At 44.7% G+C, this 25,920-nt stretch overlaps 1 protein-coding gene across 1 annotated transcript in view; it reads left to right on the forward strand.

The window, feature by feature from the left end:
* Nucleotides 1-25,920, forward strand: part of SIK2 (salt inducible kinase 2) — a 93,125-nt gene that overhangs the window by 22,362 nt on the left and 44,843 nt on the right. Inside the window, exon 4 of the mRNA XM_006271359.4 lies at nucleotides 25,137-25,298. Within this exon, the coding sequence (XP_006271421.1) occupies nucleotides 25,137-25,298 (162 nt within the window). The remainder of the gene's footprint in view (nucleotides 1-25,136; nucleotides 25,299-25,920) is intronic.

Below are 25,920 nucleotides of genomic sequence, written 5' to 3' on the forward strand. Positions count from 1 at the left end.
CTTTGTTATCAGACAGCTCACAAAACCATTGGCGAGCCATCAGACTGTTCCTGTTGTCACAGATGCATCATGTGAGTAAGGTGAAGCAGTGGCTTGACAGAGGCAGATCTTGATCCCAGCAGGTTGGACAGTGGGAAGAGGGGAAGAAAGATTCCCTGGTAAATCAAATGGTAGAAATGATTCTATGAAATGAAGCCATGGTGTGCTGCAATCGATATCTCTCTCTGCTACCTTGATTTCTGCAGAGATCAGAGAGGTGCTGCTGGTTTACGAACAGGTGTTTTTCAGTAACCTGATGTGTAACAGTTGTGTTCCCAGGGGCAAGGGGTAATGGGAAGGAGACATGGACCCACACCCATTCAATTTAGGATTACTGGGAAAATACCCTGGAAGAAGAAACTGGGGATTTGCTAGAGTTGAGGGCTGTTCAGGAGTCCGAGTCCTCGAGCCTGTACCATTGGTACCGAGGGAGGCTGGGCCACTTGGGTTCGGCCTGGGTTATGGAAAGCCTAATGCAATTATAGTGTCCGACACTCACCTGTGCATTGAGCTGATGGGATTATAGACAAAGGGTGACACATTGCCTTCCTGTCCTTGACCTTGCTAAGGTTACTGGAGGATGCCCTTGGACCTTTGTTAGTCCAAAGCAGGCCTAATCACCTTTCAGTGTCTAGTAGATAAGCTACTAAGAGTGCCCTTGCCCACACTGAGGTATTTTTAGTTAAATGTGGGAGGCACTTAAGTCCCAGGATAGGAGAGGCCACTGGACCTGGGATCAAGAGGAATTGACTGTAAAGGTAAAAACAGTGTTTCTCCTTGTGATATGATTTATTTGAATATCATCCTGTGGTGTAAATTGGGCACTGTGTGTTGTCTTTGTGTAAGTCATGTGAGACTGAGTTTTAATGCCTAATGAGAACAGGGAATAGGATGGGGGAGTACAGTGTCTTTGTATTGCCGAGCATGAAGCAGATGTGTAAAGCAGGCTCCTGGGCATATAGAAACTCAATTAGATATTCCTTGGGCAGAGATTTTATATCTTTCTATAACTATTTAAGTGGCTGTTAGTGGGAGCTTGTGGTGCCGCACTGGTAGGAACTGGGGTCCTGACCCTGTTTGAGGTAGAGTGAAAAGGGACCATAGCCCCTGCTAAACACGTGTTGGCTTTATTATTATCATTGTTTAGCATGTCTGACCTTCCGTGCCACAGCGCAGGACAAGACTGATGCAGCCAGAAGAGTGATGTGACAGGATTTAGGTGTGTTATTAAGGAAGGTCCAGAGCTCAAAGAGTAGGGAGAAGGACTGGGGAAGTGGGTCAAGTTGAAGTGCATTAACTCAGTTTAGATCTTGAAACAGCAGGGCTGCTGCAGACTTTGAGTGAGAAGTCACTACTACCTGTCGGTGGCTCCTGACATTAATTAAGCATTTTGTTAGTCTTCTACTGGTGCTGTGCAATAGCATCTTAGATTATTCCCAAGTTTTTTTCTTCTTTTATCGAGAAAGGGTTTGGTTTAATAACATCCCTTCCTTGCTGGTAGCGGTTGTGAGGTTAAAGTTCCCACTCTGCACAGATGAATTATACTCCGTATATTTTCAGGTGACCATGCAGTATTTCACCACCAGCAGACATTTATGTCGAAGTTAGCCTCAGCAGAACAGAGCATGTCATGCTTTGAGGCTGGGAAGTACTGAGCAAGAAGAAATTGCAGCAAGGGAGGGTTGTTGGGCATTAGGAAAAACTTTCTCACTAGGAGGGTAGTAAAGCACTGGAACAGGTTACCTAGGGAGGTGGTGGAGTCTCCATCCTTGGAGGTTTTTAATTGAGACCTAGCTTGACAGAGTCTTGCCTGGGGTGATGTAGCTGGGGCTGGTCCTGCTTTGAGCAGGGGGTTGGACTAGATGTGACCTCCTGAGCTCCCTTCCCACCCTCATTTTCTATGAATCTCTGATAAATACTGTGCCAATTGGCCTTTGGCTGCCACCAGTGCTTACCACTGTCCTAATCCTATTTGAAGAGCCTGTTAGTGCAAGTAATATTCATCGTGGATATGTGGGAGGCCTGATTCTGTTGTACCACATCTTACGTTGTTGCTTCAGACAGCACAAAGTAGATGTAGAAGCTTAAGCAGAAAGGGATCGGGTAAGAGGGGTCTTGCTGAATCTTGGGACGTGCAGGCACCAGGTTTAGTTGAGCAACCGGCAAGATTCTTGCACTGTCACTTGAGTTTCTCCAGAGCTTTTAAAAAAAAAATAGAATAGGTGTTCAGCCTTTGGGCTGCCAGCTGAGGAATGAAGTTCTGCACAAACCCAAGTTGGCACAACTGATTCTCTTCTGGCCCTATACAGTCATAGCGCGTATTATTGCGGTGGTGAGCACTACAGAGAGAGCTAAAGGTGGGTAGGTGGTAGGTTATGGGTGCCTAGGATAGTAGCCACACGGCAGTCTCTAAGATCTACTCCCAATACGTGTTGTAAGAGCTTGAAGGCACGACAGACTCATGGGACGCTCCTGCAATGTTGGCAGCTAGTTATCTCTGGGTCACTTTGTCCTCTGTGACTACATCGTATGTACACACCCCAAGTAATACTGTCTGTGTGTGCTTTTTAAGTTGAGACCTCAGCCTTCGGCAACCAGGCTGTCGTAGCCATACTCCCTTCTTATGTCAAAAAGACAGGGATGTAGTTTGCTCCAGTATCAGTATCAGAATGAACCATTTTCCCAAGTTAATTCTAACTGTGCCTTTTCTGCAAACAAAATGTTTAATATCCAGGTTGGGGGGGAAACATGCAGAAGTCATTAATTTGGCGTGTTTCCCCCTCGTCTAAGTCATTAATCAGATCTTTAAGTGCGTTTTATAACTAACATTTCTGTGTTAAAATACACTGTACTGCAGGTATGCTACCTGAAGAATGGCTGAAAGCTGCTGTCTCGGAGTTGCCGTACACGTGGCAAGGTGTTTTGGCAGGAGTGCATTCCTCTGATCAGGAACTAGCTAGTTCCTCAGTACTCTCTGAAGTGTCCCCAGAGGGGCTATCATACAACCATTTCCTTGTTACAAAGGATGTTGTCCCCATTTACATACTCTGTTCACCATCACAGATCTGCTTACTCTTGGGTCGTCTGATCTCAGACCTGTCCTCTAGAGCTCCAGTTGAGTAGCATGTGGCTGGTCCATGGGCTGGACCAGACTCGCAGACCGGCCGCGTGTTCTAGTGTATGTCGTCAAGCAGCCAGCGTGGGCTCCAGCCTCTCCAGAGTTGCACTACACGGCCCTGAAGCCGCATGCGTGCACTGTGCGTGGACCTCTCTCATACTCCTGCGAGCCACTGAGACCCACAGGCTGCACTGGGGGCTGATTATACAGCTCTATCTTTGGCACCGCCGCTCTAGAAGAAGTGTATACTTTGTGCCATGGATGTGTGACCTTCTGGAAGCAGGCAGTAAAGGGTGGGCTCTGACCCCGCTACCCCCAAGTCTGGTACACATCTTACAAAGCGCAGGCGTGGAGCTCTCATGCAGCTGAGGAGCAATCGCTCCTGCCGTGCAAACCAGTTACCAGCACTCTGTAATTCCGTGAAGTGATTTCTGAATAAAAATTCTTTTATTTGATTAATCCATAAAAGAACTGGTTGTTTGGTGGGGCTCTTGGCAGCTGCAGTAGTCATATAAATAAATGGGACTTGCTCAGAACAGGTAATTCGCAGCGTCTGTGGAAGGGCCTGATTCAGCTCTGCTGAAAGCAGTGGGAGACTTTACAATATGGGTTGAATGAAGCCCTAACTGCTGTTTATTTCAGCAAGCCCAGACACTCTAGTGAGCCGTACTGTATTCACTAATGGCAATTTTCTACAATTACTATTCCTGTTACCTTCCCACACATTATCCACCCAGAGAGGAAGCTCACCGAATCATGGGCAGGGGGGCAGACATTACTTGACACCCTGGGCCTTGCAGAAATTGCAGTAAGAGCTGTGTGCCTTTTTCTGGCACTTAGCAAACCCAGAAGACAGGTCTCTAGGTAACAAGAACTGAGCTTTGGTATTTCTTGTCACTCTCTTTTTATACCGTTTATTTTCTTAATGTAAATAATTATTTTCTTAATTTAATTGAATATATTTTCTTTACATTTTTCTCAATGTGAATATAGGTGGGAAATAGGAAGTGTCTAATAAAAGGACCATTCTTGGTTATAGGTTATTGAAGGATGATACAAAGATACTCTCCTTACAGATGCGAGTCAGGCAAAGAGCCCTGTTTGTTTCTGCCCCTTGCACGACTCTGTTCTTACCCGGCGTTTATGATATTTGAGTCCCAAGATCATTTTGTTCCAGGCCATCCCTTATAAGTGCCTCTAATTACAGAAAGGGAGGAAGATCTCTTCTATTAGGATGATGGCTTGTGCATATTCTTTCTGTCTTGCAACATAGTAAGTGGAACCGGTTTTCTATTTCATATAGCGGGCAGGGGGAGTACAGGAATTGACCTAAATTCTTTGTTATAGAGATATCCCAGGTGACTGACTAATTAGTATACTTTTATAAGAAGCTCAAGCTGCTTGGAGCCTGCTGTCTAGCCAGTTCTTCATTTTATTCTCAAATGATGTCTTCAGGGCTTAAGGAAGGATGTGTGAGGCCTGCTCCCCCTTTGAAGCTGCCCCACTAATAATGCTGCCTGATTTCTCCTTTTGGACTTGTCACTTGTGCGGCATCATGCGGTTTGATTTATTGGATTGCTTGGGTTACTCTTCTTCTTGGGGATCTGTAAACGTTGAGTTTGCCATTAGGAATATTTGAGGTGATGAAGTTTGGAGCTTAATTGGTTTTTAGGATGACTTGGGAGCTTCCCACCTGGCCTGTCCTAGGATTTATAGACTTTTTGCTTAATAGTGCTGCACTCATTAGTCTTAAGACCACTTAGGTAATGCTGTCGTTAGTCTCCTTATATATCCTCAAAGAGACCACACTTTATTGGATTACTGGTGTGTGATATTGTTTCTGTTCTTGCCTCCTAGAACGCATTAACGTGGTGGCAAACTTTGGTATAAGGAACTAGATAATCAGACAGTGCTGAATTTGGAGTCGGGAAGGAATTTTTCTCATGGGTCAGGCTGGCAAGATGTATGGGAGGGGGTTTTTTTTGCTTTGTTTTGTAGTGGGTGGTTCTCTTCCTAGGTTCTCTGGGCATCTTTTAACGAGTTAGTTCTCTATCCTTACGCTGGCAGGGCATTGGCAGTACCCTCTTCGTTCGCCTTTTACCTCTGGGATGCTGTGTGGTGCCCTGGGTGTTCCTGGTTTGGTGCCATGCAGTTGCATGGGAAGATCTGAAGTGGTGATTTTCGGGGATTCCTTGGTTAAACGGTTGCCTGCGAATGCAGGGGCTGGACTTAATGGCCCCCGAGGCCCTTCCGGACCTGTTTTGGATCTGTCTGTTGGAGCCCCCGGGAGACCCTAAGGGCTACCGAAACACTTGAAATGCAGGTTGTCCTGCATCTTTCCGTTGCCCCAATAATTTGCAGAAGCAGCTGCGACATTGGCAGCTGCCTCATAGGTTGAAAATTGGAATCGCAAACAATTTTTACTCATTGCCCCGAGTTTTCTCTAGGAACCGTTTTCCAATTATTCTAGTTGGGCAAATTAAATTAGATTCTTCTGCTTCGCATTTGCCCTTCGTGCATCAGATACTTGAATCTGCCATTCTCTCCTCCATTGCAGCTGCTTGACCCCATTTGACTGTTGTTTTTATAGATGTAGCTGATCAGGAGAGACGGGGGCACACAGGAAAAAAGTGATCAAGAGAGCAAGTGAATCTCTTCTGTTTCCTTGATGTGGCCAAGGCTATGTAAGCTTGCAGAAGGGAATTGGGACAGGGGAGGGCTACATTCTGATATTTCTTCTGTCTGGGTTTGAACGTCTGTCTTGTTTCCTGCAAAGCTGAGACTTAGCGGAGATGAGCCCTGTAGTTTTATTACGGTGAAACGAAGCCTTTTTTGGCCTCCCAGACACTGCCCCACTTACAGCTCCATTAAGACACTAAATGGTCTGATTTGATGTGATGTAACTTGTGCATGGTCAAAACTGGGGGTTTTCCCCTTCCCGTAAAGAGCAGGGATGTCAACCTCATTTGGCCCCGTGGGCCAGTCTCTGAGTCAGATGAATAGTGCGGGGCCAGATTAGACCCATAGACTGACTGGACTGAGCGCCATGTGCGGCACGTGGGTCAGCTCGGAGACCCGTGGGCAGCCCTGGGGGCTGGATGATAGGGCTCTGCAGGCCGGATCCAGCCCTCAGGCTATCTTTGACACCCCTGGTAGAGAGTCATCTAAACATGCCTTTCAGTATGTTACTAAAGGTTTAATATTGTTTATACAGTTTTGATACATTGGTTGATTTTGGGGGGTAATGAATATGACCCAGGAATTTATTGAGGCCACCTGCATGGGAATAAGATTTTCCACTGCAGGCTGGAAATCTATTTTCTTGTTACTATTTTTCTTTTTGTTTTGGCAGGAAAGGGAAGCAACTGGTTGTAGAAACAGGCTGGAATTTGAGAGAGGAGAGGTCCCTGCTGTTAGTTTTGCAGGCTGCCAGATAGATGCAGAAAACTATTAGATCAATCAGTTGTGTTATGGGAGTTGGTTAATTATTGACTAATGGCAACACTTCCAACAAAAATGCTTTTGGTATTAAGTTTGCATGGTGCCTTACATAATGGGTTCCTGATGGAGGCCTGGGTCTGGCAGGTGCTGCCACGCTACAAATAATTATTGAGAGAACAAAGGAAACGCAGATTATAATGGTGTTGAAGGTAACGGAGGAGCAGAATAGAAAAAGGATCAAAGGAAAGATTCAAATCTAGAACGACTCAGGCCTCGTTACCACTTGTCAACTGAGTTGCTGCAGCTGAAACACTAAGCATCCTTGTCACTGGTGTTCTTGCTTCAAGTTGTTGGTTTGTTTGTTTTTTAACGTTCACCACCTAGGTATTTTCTAGCTTTGCATTAGTTTTTGGTCACAATAACACAGCTGGGGACGGCGGGAGCAGCTCCATCGAAGCAGAACTGTTGTCAGTTGACATCACCAGCCGGGAAAGAATTCAGCCGGTGGCAATTAGAATAAAGTTCAGCGACTGTGATGTTGAAAACCCTGGTGTTTGGGTTTGACTGAGAGTGAACTCAGAAATTTCCATCCCCCGTTCGTGTTGTCCCGGCTGTATTCTCTTTTCACCTTTAAATCCTTATCATTGGACTGCTTATGTCAGTGCCAGGGTGTCATGTGTCCAGCCGGGCTCTTATGTAAGAGCAAGGAGGAAAAAACCATGACTACTGTTTATACAGAAATATCAGGAAAAATCACATCAGACTTTGCAGGTGAAAGTTTCTCCTCCTTTCACCAAGCGTAAGTTGGTAAGTTCCCTGCTTCGAACCTAATGGCATGTGAAATGAATCCTGGTGGTTTTCATGCCCTTGGATTACAGTTTATAGTGGAAAGCCCCCTTGAAGTGGGAGATCCGTACTCTTGCAGGTTTCTAGCATTTTCCTGTGTCCGTGTGGCCAAACCAAACAGCAATCCCGTTGGAGCCCCATTTTTCTTTAGCTTAATGTGTCTGTTTTGGCATCGCCTTGTAACCACCGTATTCTGCTCTTTGCCATTTTGCGGCCGCACCTAAGCAGAGCACAGTCGAGTCTTGTGGACAAGAAGCGATTCCCTTGAATCTCTGTGCTGCAGGATTAATAACGAAGTAACTTCAGATGACTTTTGTTTTGCAAATCGGAGCGATTTCCTACAAGAGCCTTTTTAAGTCATCCTTTGGAATGAGGAAATATAAAGCCAAGTCTGCAAAGTGTTTGTCAGCAGCTGGCAATTAGCAAACATTCTCTCGCTTGTTCTTTGTCGGTATTGCAACTTCGCCATGAATATCCGTTGGCTGCATCGCCCTGCCGGTCGGTCTTTGCAGCTCTGCTAAAACAGCATTGCTAAACGCTAACCTGGGGAGAAGATTATCTTCGCTTTCATCCAAGGTGGCTTCTCTTTCCTTCCCGTCGGATGCACAGAAAGCCTGTGCTTAGGAGCAGTTGTGAATTCAGCCTTTACCAGTTCACGTCACTGCTCCAAAAAGTCCTTCCAGAGTAAATCTCGTCGCTTCAAGTGTTATTACATTTTACAAGCCGGTAAAAAATAAACAGGTCTTAGAGAGTCTTTAAAGGGGGCGGGAAAAAAGGTGATTTACATGTAGGGAAAGGGCTGCACTTGCGCTTAATGTTTTACAGACCTGCAAAGTTTATTTTCACCAGCCACTTCTGCTGCATATTTGAGGTACTTTTATAGCTGCCTCCTCCTGACCCTCCACCGGTTCCACGTCTGAAATCCTTTTAGCAACTGAGATGCAGATCATTTTCAGTGCTCATTCAACTGAAGCTGTCTTGGAGAAACTAATTCACTACCAGTGTTCATTAGCAACCAGTTGCTGTGCTTGTGTTTTTCCAGCGTCCAGACTTTTGAAGTGAAGGCTGATTATTCAACCTAAAAATAAGCTACCCATTGAACAGGGGGGAAAAGAGTGAGTCTCTGAGGTCACAGTTAAGTGGTGGTTTGTACTACTGCTAATGTAGCTCATCCAGTCTTGCTCATTGTGGTTAATAATCTTACGCATTCCCCCAGTACCAGAAGAGTTCATTGCGCAGTTGAAGGGCTGAAAATGTGACCAAATACCGTAGGATATTGCAGCTGATTTATGGTCAACTGGGCATATAAATTCCAGAGTGAGAATCACTATTGACAGGAGCGTGCTGCTTTTGGCTGAAGTTTAGGAGAACAGATTTCCATCTTTGTCCTCAAACTTCTGCACGTGACCTGCAGCTGGATTGTCTTGGGGGCTGCTTCTTTTCTTTTTTTCCAAACAACTACTGTGCTGCTGATCTAATTTATTTTAAATCAGCAACAAACTGAGGGCATCCAAACCCCAGTCCCCTGCCAACCTGTTCCTTGTGCTGATAGCTTTGCTGTCCTTTTAACAGAATGCTGCATTTTTACTATCGTCAGACATGACCAAGGAAAACGCCTCTGTACGAATATACCTGAGGACTGGGGTGTTCAAAAGAAGTGCATTACGCACACTGGGATTTAGGCACTTTAAATTTCGGTAGTTTCCTTTTGGAAATCATAGCCGAGGGGCACATAGGTATTACGAACAGCTCACCTTCCTGCCCAACTCTCTCCCGCCCCCAGTTCCTTTTGTAGAAGAATAAAAACACACATGGAAATATAAAATGAGCTATTGGTATCAGCCCTGTGCCTGACCTTTACATTCACCTCTTGCTCCTAGAAAAGGTCCCTTGGGGCTTAAAGCACAATGGCATGCTCTGTAATAGCTTTATCTATTCTATGGAAAAACAGATTATTCTTGTGTCTCCAAGGACTCTTGATCCAATACCTTTTGCCAGCACACGCACAGAAAAGCCAAATGCCTCTGTGCAGCTATTATTTGTGCTTCTCTGACATGAGTCTCTGACTCGGAAAACTCCACGTGAAACAACCAGGTAGCTGTGTATTTATTGACTGGCATGCCACCAGTGTTGAACAGAAGCTGATAAATATTTGTAAAATAATTCCCGACAGGAACCAGTAAAACTAGGAGCCAAAGTAAAAACTCAATCAGCACCTAAATTAAACAAAGAATGGCAGCTGTTTTTATATAGTGCTTTATGAATATGCAAATGAAGGCAGAGCAGTGACATCACTAACCTAGTGACCTTTATTTTATTTTTTTTGAGCCCTTCTGTTTCAGATTATTAGAAAAAATGTGGTAATTCATGCACAACTAAATTGGAGTGACCTGAATTCTACTCCAGAAATTGTGCTACTCACCAGGGAAGCCCAGGTAAATTTGCATTGTCCTCAAATTAAACTTTGCTGAAATCAAGAAAGCCTGGAGGACACTGAGAAGAAATCATGTGCTGATAGGGGAGACTTCAGGTGCCTGAGTGATACATAAGTGTATGCTGCTTGGGAAAACAGAGCATCATAGAATAGCAGACAAGGAGGGTTGAAGGGAGCTCAGGGGGTCACATCTAGTCCAACCCCTGCTCAAAGCAGGACCAGCCCCATCTACATCATCCCAGCGAAGGCTTTGTCTAGCCGAGTCTTAAAAACCTCCAAGGATGGAGAGTCTACAGGATTTCTTGGTAACCGGTTCCAGTACTCCCAGAGTAAGGCATGGAGTTGCCTAGAACACTGCAAAGTTTGGAGCAGATGAGCAAACAGTAAAGGAAATGTGTGTTGATACTATATACTAAAAAATATAACTACTTACCTAACTACACAAAGGACCTTTCCATACATCTGGACTTGAAATGGTAATCTCACAGTGGATTCTTAGCTCTGCAAGCAAGTCCACGAATAAAGGGAAGGTCTGGACTGGAGATTGTTCTCCTAACAAATTAGCATAAATAGCCGGCATCTCTTCAGTCCTCTTCCAGTATCTCCTAGGTTGTGAGCACTTAATTATCCACCCTTTTGTATGCTACATACATTTTGTTTGATTGATTGATTGACTTCTGTGCTGCTTCCCCCCAAAAGGCTCATTTGAAGCCTTCTTCTCAGAGTCCTGGCTTGCATAGGAATGGGTCTTGACCGTCATCCCATAAATCTGAATGCCATGTCCTGAGGCATTTGTAAATGGATATTCTTTGTATTAGAAACAAAAGACTGCCCCTGAATGTGAATATAGTCATTCCCATTCCACATTAACTTTACAAGGCCTGCACATCAATAAGTTTACTATATTGCTGGTGTCAACCTGCTTATTCATATGCATGCGCAAGAAGAATTCTGCAGAAATGTCCAGGGCAGCGATTTCAGTGAAACGCATTAATCACTGGCTACTTTGGACATGGTTTCTGTTAGATCACAACCTTTGAAATAAATGCTGCCCTTTTCAAAACACTTCCACATGTTTTAGTCATCTAAATAAGTAATGTGTTGCTGAAACAAGCACAGGAAACTGCCTCACTTCCAAGTGAAAGGCCTGTTTATTGCAGCTATTGTTCTACTCTGATCTAAGGTGGCTTCCAGTTTCTGTTGAATTAGCGAACCATCCAGTAGAAGGCCCTTTCAGAAACCCCCGAACCGAGCACCTGTCCAAATCTGGGTGGATGATGGATGGAAATGTCCAAGGTGTAAGTTTGAAATAACAGCCAAGAGATATCCGAGCTATTTCTGACTGTTTTCTGCTGTTGCCTATTGCTGTAATATCTATATCAGGACATGCAAAGGATAGAAGTTGACTTCTCTAAGTCTCCATATCACAAAAATGGCACAGATCCAAGAAAAATAGCTTCTCGGTGTTATACTTGCCTGACTGTATTAGTGGCCCCAACCTATAGGAAAAAGAAGAGCTTCCAATAGGCTTTCAGTGATAAATTGTCAGATGGCTTCAACCTTATTCTTCCAGAATCCATTCTTCCTATCGGGCAGCATTCTTCAGCCTTATACCCTCTTCTCTACTTGCTCTCTTGCACTGAATTCCCTGGGGCAGAGCAATTCCTTCTTAAGCTGTATTTAATAACTGCAGGCTGCTGGCTATTTGGGGCAGGGTCTCTCTCTCTTTATGACACACAAAGCTATAGCCTTTGTATAATAGGCTTATCTAAAAAAATCAGTCTCAAATGAGTTTTATCAAGAAATATGAAATATCAGCTTTCCTTTTCTTTGTTCAAGTCTTACAATCAAGGAATCTAGGATAAGCTTTCTCTTAAGGGTGTTGTACTTAGCATGTGTCCCTGGTGGGTTGAAAAGAGCTTTGCAACTTCTGAACTATTGCGTGTGATGCAGAAACAACAATTCAGGTCAGGCTGGAGAACTTGGTACCCTTTCCTAGGTCTGACTGACATCTTTGCAAACAATGCTAGGAACGCGTTCTAGAGATGTTGTATGCTGAGAGTAATGTGTGCATGTTCTTGACAGCTTTGTAGAACCGAGGAGCTGGCATTGGTTTTGGAAGAACAGTTTAGTAGAAGAATTCCGACATACGTGTAATTAATTGTCCGATGAAGATGCTGATTATTACCTGGATTGTACTGGAGTGCATCGTGCGTTTAAGTACTTTCCCAAATTCAAGGAAGCTATTCTCCCTGCTGTGAAAGTGTAGTGTAGAAAATCAAATACAGATTGAGAATTGCTCTCTGCCTGGATGGGACAGACTTATCTTCCTAGACCTGGCCAAGTTGAGTCAGTCTTGCCTATTCAGTTAACTTTAGGTACTTGACGCTCTGGTTTTGCTTTGCACCATGTGCATCAGCAGACAGCAGCACTGCAAGCATGTGTCAGGGTGGATCCCATTGAGGTGCAGGTATGCTTCACACATGTCAGCTTGGCATCTCTTTAGAGCAGCAGCATCCATCAGGCTACAAGATGTCATGTGCCTGCCTCATTGCATTCCTTTCTAGAGATGCAAAGAGCAGAGCAGCTGCAGCTTTCCCCTACTATCCTTGATAACAAGAGGGAACCCAGCAGGTGTTCACCTGCTATACCTTCATAGGCTTCCAATGCCTCTCTGATGATTCTTGGAGGAAGTCCCGCTTCTCTCCATCCATTAATTCTTTTGATTATAGATGCTCCAAAAACAGGGAACCCCTCCCACCGGTTGCCCCTTGTAGAGCTGAGTGAGGCACTTCTCACCAGCCATCGTTGTGGTGGACTCAGAACCTACAGGGTTTGAATCCCGTCTGTCGTGAAATTGTCTTATGCTTTTAGTCAGATGGCACAGGAGATGTCTGTTCTCCCTTGTGAAAGGCTACATCCCTAGCAAATACTGTCTTCTGTTCTCTCTCACCCTCAGCCTGATAATCTCTGCTTAAGCAATCCACCAGTGTTGTATCTGATCCTCCTCTGATAGCCTTTCTAACATGTGCTTCCCATCAGTCGGAGAACCAGCAACATAGGACCTCTTTCTAAAGCTGATAGAGAACTTTCTTGCACCATCCTCCGCCAAGCACTCGATCAGCTCATCTCGCTGTCAAAACGGTCTCCTGTGGCCATCCCCTCAGCCAAGAAAGTGAATTTGGAAAGTCCTGGGAAAGCCCCTAATATGTACAGTAACTGCACTTCCTTTGAAGCAATGGATGGTAGTCATTGTGAATCCTGCGGTCTGCTCTGCCGTTGCCTTCGTTGAGTCCTCAGCAGCTTTGAGGCACAAGGGTGGTAAGGCATCAGGCACTCCACTTCCTTATCCCCTTCTCCAGGATTCCAAGGGACCATGAAGCATGCGATCCTTATGTAAGGTTCGAAGCTGGGGCACGTTACACACAGTGTGGGTTTTGCTGTAGTGGCAGCTGAGTACAGCATCTCGAAAAACCAATTACCATCGGTATGCAACTGTTCTTTCTTTGACCCTGTATCTTGTAATAGCCCTAATATAATCAACTCATCAGCTAGCCCTGAAGAAAAGCCATGGCTTATATTATTATGTTGCAGGCAGTCTCCCTAAATCTCCTTAGAGCAGAGTCCAGATGTTGCAGGAAGGTGACCTGGGTAATAGGGCTGTGCAAAATAGCATTGTTTTGTTTCAACTTCCGTTTCACCCTTTCGACAGGACAGCGTTTCGTTTTGAGTTTCATTTCATTTAAAAAACCTGTTTTGTTCCATCGAAACTGTTTCGCTGTTTCAACGCTGTTTCAACATTTTGCCCATCGGCTATAGTGGGGAAGCATGAAACTGCCTGTAACTGTCATTTTTTGGCAGATTTGGATGAAAACAGCAAGGATGGTAGACCCATCTGAGGGCACGAAGCCTGCCAAGTTTCAAGGAGATAGGCACAGGGGTTTCTGGGAAACTGCACCTCGGGCTGCTGACAAGCAAAACTCATGGGGGGGAGTGTTAAGGTGTGCCCTCACTGGTGCTGGGGCCTCTACACGACACGGTAGTGTGCCCCGAGGAGGTCGTCTCCTCCCTTACAGCCTCATCCCGGTCCACCACTTTCAATGACAGGTAGTACCTTAGTAAGCAGCATAGTAGCACCAGCAGCATCTCCGGCAGCCGAACAGTCACGGTCAATATGAGAGCAGTCCTTCCCCCCCTCCCTCTCCTTACTTCCTGTTTCCCTGCAGGCAAGCCCAGCTTCAGCTTCGAAACTCGAAACGTTTCAAAGCTTTCAAAACGTTTCGACTGCCCTCGTTTCGTTTCGAGGCTGTTTCAAAGTCCTTCGTTTCATTTCAACGTCGCTGTTTCGAGCTTGAAGCAAGTCGAAACAGCGTCAAAACAAAACCCGGTGAAATTTCGCACAGTAATACTGGGTAAGTTTTAGCTCTCTTAGAATGATCACCATAACCCAGGACCTGGCATTGCTCAAATCTTAATCAATCCTATTTCAACACTGGCTGACACACAAGCATCACCTCTGCAGGCATTGACTCTTACTCATGTTGATACTCTGTGGTACTTGGTGCTTGTTGGAGGAAGGCAAAGTCTATTGGTACAAATGGTTAAACTGGTTTCTTTTGTGCACGCATCTGTGGGCCCTGCTGGGAGTGTAAGGGCAAACCTAGCTGTAACTTTAGCCTGGAATCTTTAACAAAACCCTGGTAGGCCAGAGCTGTAAAATCAAATGGTGCCATTTGGAGAATTTCAAATGTACTTGTTATATCATAGAAAATGAGGATTGGAAGGGACCTCAAGAGGTCACATCTAGTCCAACCCCCTGCTCAGGACCAGCCCCTCCTAGATCATCCCAGCCAAGGCTTTGTCAAGCCGGGTCTTAAAAACCTCCAAGGATGGAGACTGCACCACCTCTCCAGGTAACTCGCTGCAGTGCTTCACCACCCTCCTAGTGAGAGAGTTGTTCCTAATATCCAACCTAAATCGTTAACAAAAAAGAGCTTGCAAATCTTATTAAAGGGTTAAGAGACCGTGTTGAATGTTTATACGTTTGTGTTTTGGAAATCTATCTGCACCTCAGTATCATGTGATTTGTCAGTCGTAATGATAGAGATGATACTCGGCACACAAGTATCGGGAGATTGCATAACCTCCAGGCTTCTGTTTGTTCTTGTTCTTGGCTGTGTTCAGCCTCACAAATGCATTAAGGCTTGGGGAGGACGTTTGGAGGCATCTAATGGCTATTCTGAATCTATGGATTCTAGAGACTGATCCCAAGTGTTTAATTTGAATATTTTTTTTGAGAAGCAAGGAGGTTGCATAATCCAGCTGAAGTCCAGTAGTCTGCCTCTTCCTGGGAGACTGGTGCTGGCTCCTGCTGCCCACGGTACCGAGTAGTGAGGCGGCAGCAGCGCACAAAACACTTTCGTTCCAGCTCACTGAAATCCTTGTAATTGTTTCTCTAGACAGCTTAACAGAGCCAAAACGTCCCTGCCCCGTCCTTGCACATCTGAGTTCCCAGCTGCTGCTTAGCTCAGGCCACTAGATAGCACGAGGTCGTTCGGTGCCTGCGGCCCTGGCGCATCGCTCTTCTGTTTTCTAATTTCCACGTTTACAGATCTCATCTTTTAGAAATGAATGTAATAGTCCACTTTCTGCCTCATGGATCCACCTAATTAATGTACTCCTTAACATCCCCACTTGTTCTGAATAGATCTAACTAGATTCTTTTGAAGCAAAACTGGATGCTGAGGTTTGTAGGGGGTGTGGATACTTTGCACTGCCAATAACCTGAGAAACTGCCTGGATGACTTGATCTCTTGACCAAAGTCAAAGTTTAAATGGGAATATTATATACATGTACATCTCCCATGTATAGAAATCCCAAAGACATTAAATTCCCATTTTATATTAATTATGGCAGTAGGAAAAATCCTATTTCCTTTCCCCCTCTCCTCCCCCCCCACCATTTTATACATACTTAGTTCCGAGCAGACAACACTTCTTTCAGTATTTAGGGCAGAAAATTTGGATCAAGTTTCAGCTTGATTTTGATGTTTCTTGATTTTATTTTAATCGAAACCCCTTTAAAATCAGGGGTTGTTTATACTGAGTGGGATGTGCTTAATGTAGGCATATCTCTCCCAGCAGAAGTGGTGTAACTGCAATGGACAGCAGGAAGTATGGCATTCACAGCGTATTGATGGCCATGAAATGCTCATTGAGACTGTTAACGGCACAAGTGTGCTGGATACTGTATAATGAAAGAATCTCCAAGGCATTATTAAGAAGCATATATGTGTGTGTATATATATGCATACATGTATATATAATATTTATAAAAAAACTAATTTTCTGTGGGAAGCATGATAGCAGGGTGACTATATTGCACTGTAATTTTTATTACATTAAGGCCATAAACTGAGTAAATACATATAGTAGGAAGATAGCGCTGTAATGAATCATTTCAGCCCATGCTGTTTCATTGCTCAGATAAGAATGGGGCAAAGAAGAATTCTGTACCCACTTGAAACTGGGGATTGCACACAGGGCAGCACAGAACAGCTGTCCACGTTTGCCCACGCCTGGTCATGAATTTGGTCGATCTTCCTGAAGAGGTCCGTGGCCAGCAGTAACACTAAAGTGTCGATGCAGCATTGAATCTTGAAGAACATGCAACTCGCCGGCACCGCTCTCTGCCATTTAGGTCTTACGTGGTTTAACTTGTTATGACATCTGGTCACTGGACGCACAATGCTGTTATAGATGGAGCCTTTTATGTAAGAAAATAGACAGCACAGGCAGGCAGCTGAACGGGGAAGTTTGCAGTCTTGTGGACAGGGCATGTGACTGGAGGATCCAGAACTCCCGAGTTCTAATCCTCGCCCTGCCAGGACGGACGGGGTGGTCATGTGCAAGTCATTTTGTCTCCGGGTCCATTTGCACATGTGTAAAACAACGGTGCTAATATATACCAGGCCAGCAGTTAATAAGGTGTTACAAGGGGAAGCGTCTCTGTTCTTCTTGTGCGCCCAGGTGAGAGCCCCTCATAGTTCAAATCGCCATGCGAGGCTCTTACAAAAGGGCTGGGAGACTCGTTTAGCACAAACCTAAAGCATTTTTTTGGCTGGATTTTCTTTTCTGCTCAAAGCTGTGGGTCTTCTTCTCCTCTGAGTTAACATGTGCATCTTAGGTTGGGCATGCAGAAAAGAAACGGAGCCTCGTGATTTCACCCTCTGTTAGAACAGAGCGACCCATCCCTAAACTTATCGTTGAGACCATCTTTCTCTTCCCGAGCCACTAGCTGAAATGCTGTCGGCAGCCGGGAGTGTTTGTCCAGCTGATATTGCTGCCTGAAACATTATTCAGCAGTTTGTAGTAGCAATGTTTCCTTTATCTCTGTGGTGACCTAATATTTTTTTTTCTGTTTTTTTTTTTTGTTGTTGTGACTTTTCTCCACTCCCTACTCGATTCTGCGGAAGGAGATAGGAAATGACGGCGTCACTGTGGGAGGGAGAAAGATTCTGCTGCTTTAGAAAGAAGACCAGCCGGGGAGCTTTACTAAACAAATTTGACCTTAAAAAAATCTTCTAAAAGCTTGTGCCCTTCTGTTTCTTTATGATATGCTAAAATATCCCTGACAGTTTGGAGTTGTTTTTTCTGGAGCAGGCTCTTTTCTTTCTTTGCATTTGCATTAATTATAACTAGGCTGGAGTGCCATGTCTCGCCTTCCCTGCATTTGTTGGAAGCATATCTTGGAGGGTCAGCGCGAGCTTCGTGTAAGCTTGAACTTTGTATATGAAGGGCACAGAGGTGTTTATGGACAGAAAGACAGCTGTGTTTAAGATGCAGAGTTAATCAGTCATTTGAGCTCAATTAGATCTTAATAAAACATGCAACTTACAGAAATTAAAAAATATTAGGGAGAAGTGTCTTTTCCCTATACTTGCTCACTAAAAGTTTTCCACTAGCCTAGGAGGTTTCCAGGGTATAAAAGTTGGTTCTTCAGATCTTCCCTGTATATCGCAAAGAAACTAAAAACAACAAAAAAGGCATAAATCAGATCTTTTTGTGACTTACTTATAAAACAGTGTTGGAAAGGTAACCCGGTACAATTAGCCAATTGACTTGGAGGTTTGTGAGACGTGTTGCTCTTTTGGCATTACATTACTTAAGACAAACAGGTTGAGCTGTGACAGTTACATAACTCCTTTGACCAAAATCCATAAATAAACCCATTAATCATCTCTCCCCGAGCGATTTATTGCAAATAAACGGAAGCAGTGTTCTCCACCTCCATTACATCATCTCCATGGGCTTGCACATAGAAGCAGCTGCTTTGACTTGTTATCTGACTTCAGACAGAGAAGTTTGTGCTGGCTTGTTCTGCAAATGATGAATCTTGTTCCAGTGCCAGCATCATTACCCTTATTGGCGATACTGCCTGGGAGAGGCTCCTGAAATTAGAGAAGAAATTTGCAGTTGGACCAGAATGACGATCCCTAAAATATTTGTAGCTTTTGCAGAGAGAGAATTTGAAACTCGGCTCTGCTAGTGGGAGACCCAGAACTGCAGCTTTTTTGATGTGCGGGTGCATTAGCCCCAGCCTTCGGAGGGCTGTACCACCCATTGGTGGCGGTGCCCAGCAGCGAAGGGAAAGAAAAGAGATTCCCCAATGCAGTAGATGGAGCTGGATGTCCTAGATGGGAAGGTTGGGAGTGGCTCCCATCACTTTACCCCATTTTCTGCATGTGTGACTAATTTGGTGCTTATGGCGTATGCAGCTTAATTGGAGGCGGGGGGTGATGTGGGACTCCTGTTGATAAGGGCTGAAGGGTTTCCTTTGCCAGTGTTGCAGATTCACAGAAGTTTAGGGCTGGAAGGGACCTCGTGAGATCATCGGGTCCAGCCCCCTTGCTCTGGGCAGGAAAGACTGCTGTGGTCAACTAACCCTAGCAAGGTGTGCGTCCAGTCTCCTTTTGAAGAGCTGCAGCATCCTTTAAAGAGTGAAAGCTACAGAAATGCTAAATGGTTTGAAAGACCTCATGTGAAAATGTGGGGATGGAAGTCAGTTGCATGCGAGAAGGAATTTCATCTCGCTGTAACTGCAGCCTCCGGGCAGTCTTCATTCTCACCGCTTCTCACGTGCAGATCCCAAATGTGGAGACAATGCCCATTTCCCAGGGTTTCCTAACAGCTGCCCTTGACCTTTAGCTAAAGACCACTGTAAATGAGGCAATAGGGGGTTTTTTATGAGTATTTATTTATTTTAATGCTGGTCCTTTTGGGTGATTCTGTAAGTCATCTTTCACTGCGCTTTGGTAAACGAGAAAACCATGAAATCCATTTTCTGAGCCTGCTGAAAAGCAGTCGTTCACCCCTGCTGCTGCCAGGCTCCTTCAGTTTGACGCAAGCTTGTGATCAAGCTGAGCTGTCCGTCAGCAGCCCCGGGCTGCACTGTACCGTGCTCAAGGTGAACCCTGCTGCTGGGTTGTGAGCTTTCCTTGGAAGTCTTCATCTCGCTTAGGGAGAAGAGGCTTATACTGAAACGGTGACATGTAGGAGGGCAAGTCCAGGCAGTTGGGCATCTGGTGTTAGTTGTGCGCTAATGCAGTCCTGGACCTATGACTAGGCAGAAACTAGAATTATGACAGATGGGCCTAAGGATACTTGTTGAAACAAGAAGGCAAACTTTTTAGGGAGGGCAAAAATTGTAATGAGATCTGTTTAGTTATCCCACTGTTCATCACAGTCCCCAAACTAACATTTGCAAAGCACTTAAAAAAAACAAAACAAAAACTGGAAAGCAATGCATGTGTGCACTAGGAGTTAAATGGGCTTTTTCTCTTTTTAAATAGTGGTACTAACAATTCCTTTATCATTGCATATGCATTTTGCTATCTTTCTCAGAAACTTATTAAACTGTCTTTCTAACCACTCAGTCGTTAACTTTGTTTCATAGTATGAAACAGGTTTTGTTTTGTTTTTTCCTTTTTTTGGTTTCCCAGCCTTAAAAAGTTTTGACCTGCTTAAAGAAATCAAAGCAGCTCAAAGTCCTGACGCAGAGCAGAACAGATGCAAACAGAGGGAAATCGCTGACAGTCCCTTGAAATTGCTAACGCATATGGCAGGCAACAGCTTCCTCTCATTTTTGTCAAACACACGATTTGAAATGATTAAGGTGCTTCGCATGAAAATAAAATGTCAAAGCTTGAGCATTAGCAGATCGGTGCTCTCACATGTATTTATGCCAGTCGGAGAAGCCGCCCTCCCACCTCTGATTCCATTCTTCATTGCAGCTTTTGGGAACAGCCGAGAAGTGCTTTCCCTCAGGTCCTGAGCAAGAACCAGAGCCCGGGTCTTCCCACCACCCTCCAAACCAGGAGAATGCCCTGAGCCCTATACCATCAAGCTATGCCCCCCACTTCTCTTACTTCTTTCTGCTACGCAGTGCAACTTTCAGCAGAAGAGGGGAAAGTACTGCCTGTTCTATAGCTAGAAGGTTAGGACATTTACCTTCTTTCAGTTCAGAGAGATCATGGCCATGGCAGTTACAATTTGTGCCAAGCTTAAAGCTGTTGGTGTGGAACAAGCTCCCGTGGGGACTTTAGCAGAGTTTAGGAGCCACCTTACTGCCGTTCTAGACCACAGGAGAGGTTTGGTGGGAGCTGGGTGCTCTAGCTGGGTTACTTCTGGGTAGGCTTGGAAGCTCACGTTTCATGAATCAAGGGAACGTCTCGGTCCAAAATGAGAGCAGCAAGTGAATTGAGTTTCCTGGCCACTGGAGCCAGGGCCGTTCTCATTTGTTCCCTTGGAACGTGCTTGCTTACGCTCTTCCCAGGCACCATGGATGTGCCTCGGGCCCAGCCTTGTGCTAGCCCATAGCGCGGTGCCTTGAAGGCTGAGGAGCTGTCCTGAGCTGCCTATTATTTCACCCCAGTTTTAAATCCAACTTTTTACTGATGCAGTGTTTTTGGCATCTCTTGTTCATAGTAGTGACCCATGCTTGCATTTCTTGGGGCTGGGCTCCATCGTCCCTTCTGTCTGAACTTTGTTTTTTTCCAATTCTTCATATTGAACTGAGGTGTAGGTACAAATTACCTGCTAGGAACCTTTGTTTTAAGAAAAAGTTGGCAAGTTACTTGAGTGGGTGAAACTGCGGGGACTAACAAGGGGGAAGTGAGACTTCAGACAGTTGCTTAATTTTTTTCCCCCAATTTGTATAAGAGAGAAGGATTTTTTTTAATTGGACCAACTGCATGCTTGCAATAAAGTTAGACAACCTTCTGAATGCAGTGCAGTCTTCCTTGAGTCTAACATCACTCTAACTAATTACCCATTTGTATTGATGAATAAGACAACTTTTAAGGGTAATGTTGAAGATATTAAGGAAATGCATACCATTAATCTGCAAGGCAAGATAAGCGAATAGAAAATTGTACCCAGTAGGCTCTCTTCACGAAATTTTCAGCTGCACTGTGGACCATATGGTGATCAATGTCTCGTGGACGTTAATGGTCCGATTGTGGTTCTGTATATATTTTGCGTGTTTCCTGTCTCCGTTAAAGCTTTGCATCGGGTCTTGTGTCCAGAACTAATCAAGGTCATGCATACTTTCCATGGAATTGGGGGCCATGCTCTCACAGGTGCTGCAAATGTCTCCGCCTCACCTTGGTGACTGGTTGGTTGGTCTGCTCCCAATTTGACAACTCCTTCCTTAGGTCTGCTTGCCATTCTCTAAATTACAGCCCCAGGTGGTTTCTTCCAGGTCTTCATATTTTGTCCTTGGGCTGTTTCCTTCTTTTCAGTTTTCATGTTGAAGGCTGCCTTGACTTATTGAGGGCCAAATTCAACACCCCTTAGACAGACATACAGCCAGAATAATTCCACTAAATTCAGGGAAATGTTTGTGGTTTTATGAGTGAAGTAATTGAGAACAGAGTTTGGCCTTGACTGTGTCTCCAGTTCTCGATGGTCCTTTGCCAGCTATGATCCTCTGATCCATGTCACATCGTAAACAAGCAGCTAAACTGTTATTGATGGCTTGTAAATTAGATTTGTCCTTTTTACAAATTCTTTTTTTTTTCTGAAATACTGCCAGAGGATAATGTTTGGCAGTGTTTGTTCTCTCTGTCTATTAAGCTCCCTCATACAACCTGGAGGATGTAAAAGGTTTTCTTTGCTGCTAAATTTCCCCTCCAGCCATAACACAGGAACCATAGCCAAATGCCAACAGACTGTCTCCATCATCCTCAACATTTGGGAAATTGTATACGTTGTGTAGCAGCTAGCAAGGCGTCATTTATTACCTCCCGATGAGGAGCAAAGTTTTCAGTGGAAATGATGGAAGGGGTTGCAGGTTAATACAGCAACCTATCATGGATTGAGAACACAAGCTATGGCTTTTCATCATGTGAGCTCTAATTTATCCAAGCAGAGAACTGTCAAGTGTCTTCTAAGCCCACAGGAGTCACTAATCATTGTGGATATAGTCATTCTTTATACCATAGTCACTCCCTGCTTAATGCAGACTTTTTGGGACTAGCTCTAGACTAGCCACTGAGCTCCTGGTAATGCTCTCTAGAGCAGGCTTTTGCACACACACATTCAGATCCAGGCTGCCATGGCTGGACTGCTATTATTGGAGCTGACTAACCAACACCACAAAGCTGTAAAGAGCTGTCAGCAGTTTGCAGGAGCGGGACTGACAGCTGTCACCAGTTGGGAACTTAAAGCCATGCCGTGGCATGTACACCCCTGCTTTTCTAGCCAGTAATGGAGTTGCCGCTCTCTTGCTGCTTCCTTCGGAGTGGTTTACATCCTGGGAGCTCGCCGAGGAAGCAATTCCTGTGTTGTTCCTTTGCCTGGCTTCTGTAGACTCCAAGTTGCAAACATCAAAGCAGCGCTCGCTGGTAAAACTTACTCCTCGTCTTCATGGGCTGTTCCACAGGTACGAATAGGAGGAGTAGTCTGAATTGCCTCATTTTTCCCATAGGAGCAAGGTGAGCTGGGATCTTACGCTGTGTCCTGAATTATTATCTCAGCTGGGGGTTGGCAGAAGGGGTTCGGTCTTTCTGCCCGTTTGGGGGCCTTTTTTCCTTGTAGTTGGCGGCAGTCAGTCCTTTAAAAAGGAGAAAGCGAAGGATGGTCTTGCTCAAGTTTTGTCTGGCCCTGCGGGCTAACGGGCTGCACACGGAGTGGTGCTCCTCACGTCGCCTGCATTTCCAGAAGCTTCGGAAATAAAATTTCTGAGCTAACGTGTTAATATGTGTGTTCCCTGAATGACATGTTGGCACTTTAAATGTCTCCCTGGGAATTAGTCAGAGAAGAAGAGAACACAATAGTCTGAGAAACTTAGATGTCTTATTTCAAAGTTGCTCTGCAGCAGGTCTGAGCATGAGAGTAAGCGTGCGTCTGACATGTTGCTGAAGTCGCAATCTGGTGTGATGCTGGCAAAGACGAAGCAGCGAGTTTTACTTGAAGCGTATTAACATTATACCAGGTATTATGCCAACCGTTAGCAGCCTGCTTGGGTACGAGTCATGATGGCAGCTGTCTGAAATGAAAGTGGAACGAGCACTCACTGTGCATCCCAGTGTTAATCCCCAGTGCCTCTGGTTTTGTGCTATATTCAGAAAATCTCTCCAGGGAATGGAAAACCTTCGAGGTGCCGCTACGGGCAAAACGAATTACTCTGGAAATGTGACAGCCAGGCAGCGAACCTCAGTCCAGATAAAGTTAATATCCTTTTCTCCCCCTTCCTCTCTCTGAAGAACTGCATTTAGACAAACAGCTGAGCTTCAAAATGTGTTGCAATAAGCAAATGCTTCACTGTGACAGCAAAGCAATGGATGTCCTATTGAGCTACTTGCTTCCCTCCGTGCCTTTTGGATTTCATTCCTCTTAATGTAACCTCAAGTGCTAATAACCCTGGTACGGTGCTAATAAACCCGGGGATGATTGTGCATCATAATGAAGGGGTCAGGGATAGGGGATGGAAACACTGAATATTTTATATCCCCCATAAAAATGTTCACTCAAACTAGACCTTTTCAGTGTAATATGTTTAAAAAAAAAAAAAAGCCTTTTGGAGTATACAGGCATATGGAAGATCACTTATTTTTGAATAGCTAAGAGATGAGCATTATCTGTGCAGATTTAGAGAGAAGTCACGCTGTATTTGGTGGTTCAGAAAGCTTTTAAAATGGTTTTGAGAAATCAGTTCTGGTGTGAGACTTTGTATGTCGCCTCTGAGCTCATAGCAAGCATCGCCCTGTGTCAGGAAGCAGGGATGCTCACGACAGGCAACCTCAGAGGTTATCAGTGCTAAAGATTTATTTTTGGTCTGATGCTAATCGTGTAGCTAAAAAAACAACTTTTTTGTTTGTTTTTCTGTCTGTTTGTTTTTTCCAGCTCTAACACTGTAGCATTTCTTGTTCATTGATCCCTTCTAATTTCACCACTAGCAACCGATTATTACCGTGCATCTTAGATTCCCATATGCATCTTTGTTTCACAGTTGCATGTAACTACAATACCTGCCCCATTACTGCATCTCTGACATTAATTGTTTGAACCCCAAGCCTGAGGAACGGGCGCGATTCTAAAATTGTCCTTATGAGGGTCCCCATTATTGTCTTCCTTCGAAGAAAGAGGCAAGAGATTGAATTGGCAATGGAGACTGACCGCTGCTTGGGACAATTAATGGAGAGCTTTCACTGCTACTGCCTATGCAGTGTCCGTTCAGGGAGCAAAATAGGCCTCACTTTCTTGATCTATTGATCTTTTAGCACCGGAATGACTTTCATGCAATTATTAGTTATAAGAACAAGCTGCCCCTCGTTTCAGTGGTGCAGAGAGCTGGGTTAAGCCACTTCTGTTGCAGATATTTGGTCTCTTCCCTAGCAGGGCTCCATAAGTTAAAACCCCTGGGAGAAGAGAGACTTGTCAGGAAGTATAAATGACTTCTTCAGGTGACTAAACGTTGAATCAGGGCTAGGGTGACACAAAACTGGGAGCTGTTCTCCCATTGTAGGGAGGTTTTCTGTTGTAACAAATAGTAGACCAGTCACAGCAGCAAAGGACGGAGGAGAGGTTTGGGCTATATGGGACGGTGGCTTGTTCTTCCTCTCCTGCTCTTCCAAGGAGGTGCTTGGGATGAATAATCATTGGCATCCGGACTAAAATTCTTTTTTCTTTCCCAGCAGTACATGTTTGAGAGACACGACTGAGTCTTCCTGACTAATTCCTGCTTTCTTTGCACAGATTATCTTGCCAACCACGGCCGTTTGAGCGAATCGGAAGCCAGGCGCAAATTCTGGCAAATCCTCTCTGCGGTGGAGTATTGTCATAGCCGGAAGATAGTGCATCGTGACCTCAAGGCGGAGAATCTCCTGCTCGATAACAACATGAACATCAAAATAGCAGGTACCCAGCATGCCCTTGATACCCAGTCTAACCTTCCTGGTACGTGCGGCAATTCCTTGTCTGCTCCAGCAAACTGATTGCTGCTGCTCAAAAAGTCCACTGAAAGTCGGACATGGCAAATCAGAGTCGAGCAGGATGGTTAATCGGTTTGCGCTGTGGGGTTGGCAATGAACATTTAACTAAAAATAATTCCAAGTTTAGCTCCTTTTCTGTTAGCAAGAAAACAGAAATAATTTGCTGAGTTGTCATTTTTGTGGTGTCGTGACATTTTAGTAACGCTGCCAGATGTTCAGGTTAAAGCTGAATTAATCAAATAACTTCTTTCAACATCAAAAAGGCTCAAGATGAGAACTTATTGATTTCTTTTAGAATGCTTGATTTCATTTTAATGATAAATTTAGAGACAGCAGATGTTGTTTGCAGTGGAATCATTTTTGCTGCTCGTCACCTCATTACCATTCCAGGATCCCTTCCATACTGATTTAGGCCTGAGACAGTAGCATAGAGAATGGCTGGATGACACCCAGACTTGGAGAGCCATTGAACTTCTGTCATCGGTAGTAGTCTGGGACCAGGGAAGGAGCCGGTTTGCAAAGGAGACGTGAATGTGCCGGTTCTGACA

Source organism: Alligator mississippiensis, chromosome 16, assembly GCF_030867095.1.
Source record: "Alligator mississippiensis isolate rAllMis1 chromosome 16, rAllMis1, whole genome shotgun sequence".
NCBI classification, from domain to species: Eukaryota; Metazoa; Chordata; order Crocodylia; family Alligatoridae; genus Alligator; species Alligator mississippiensis.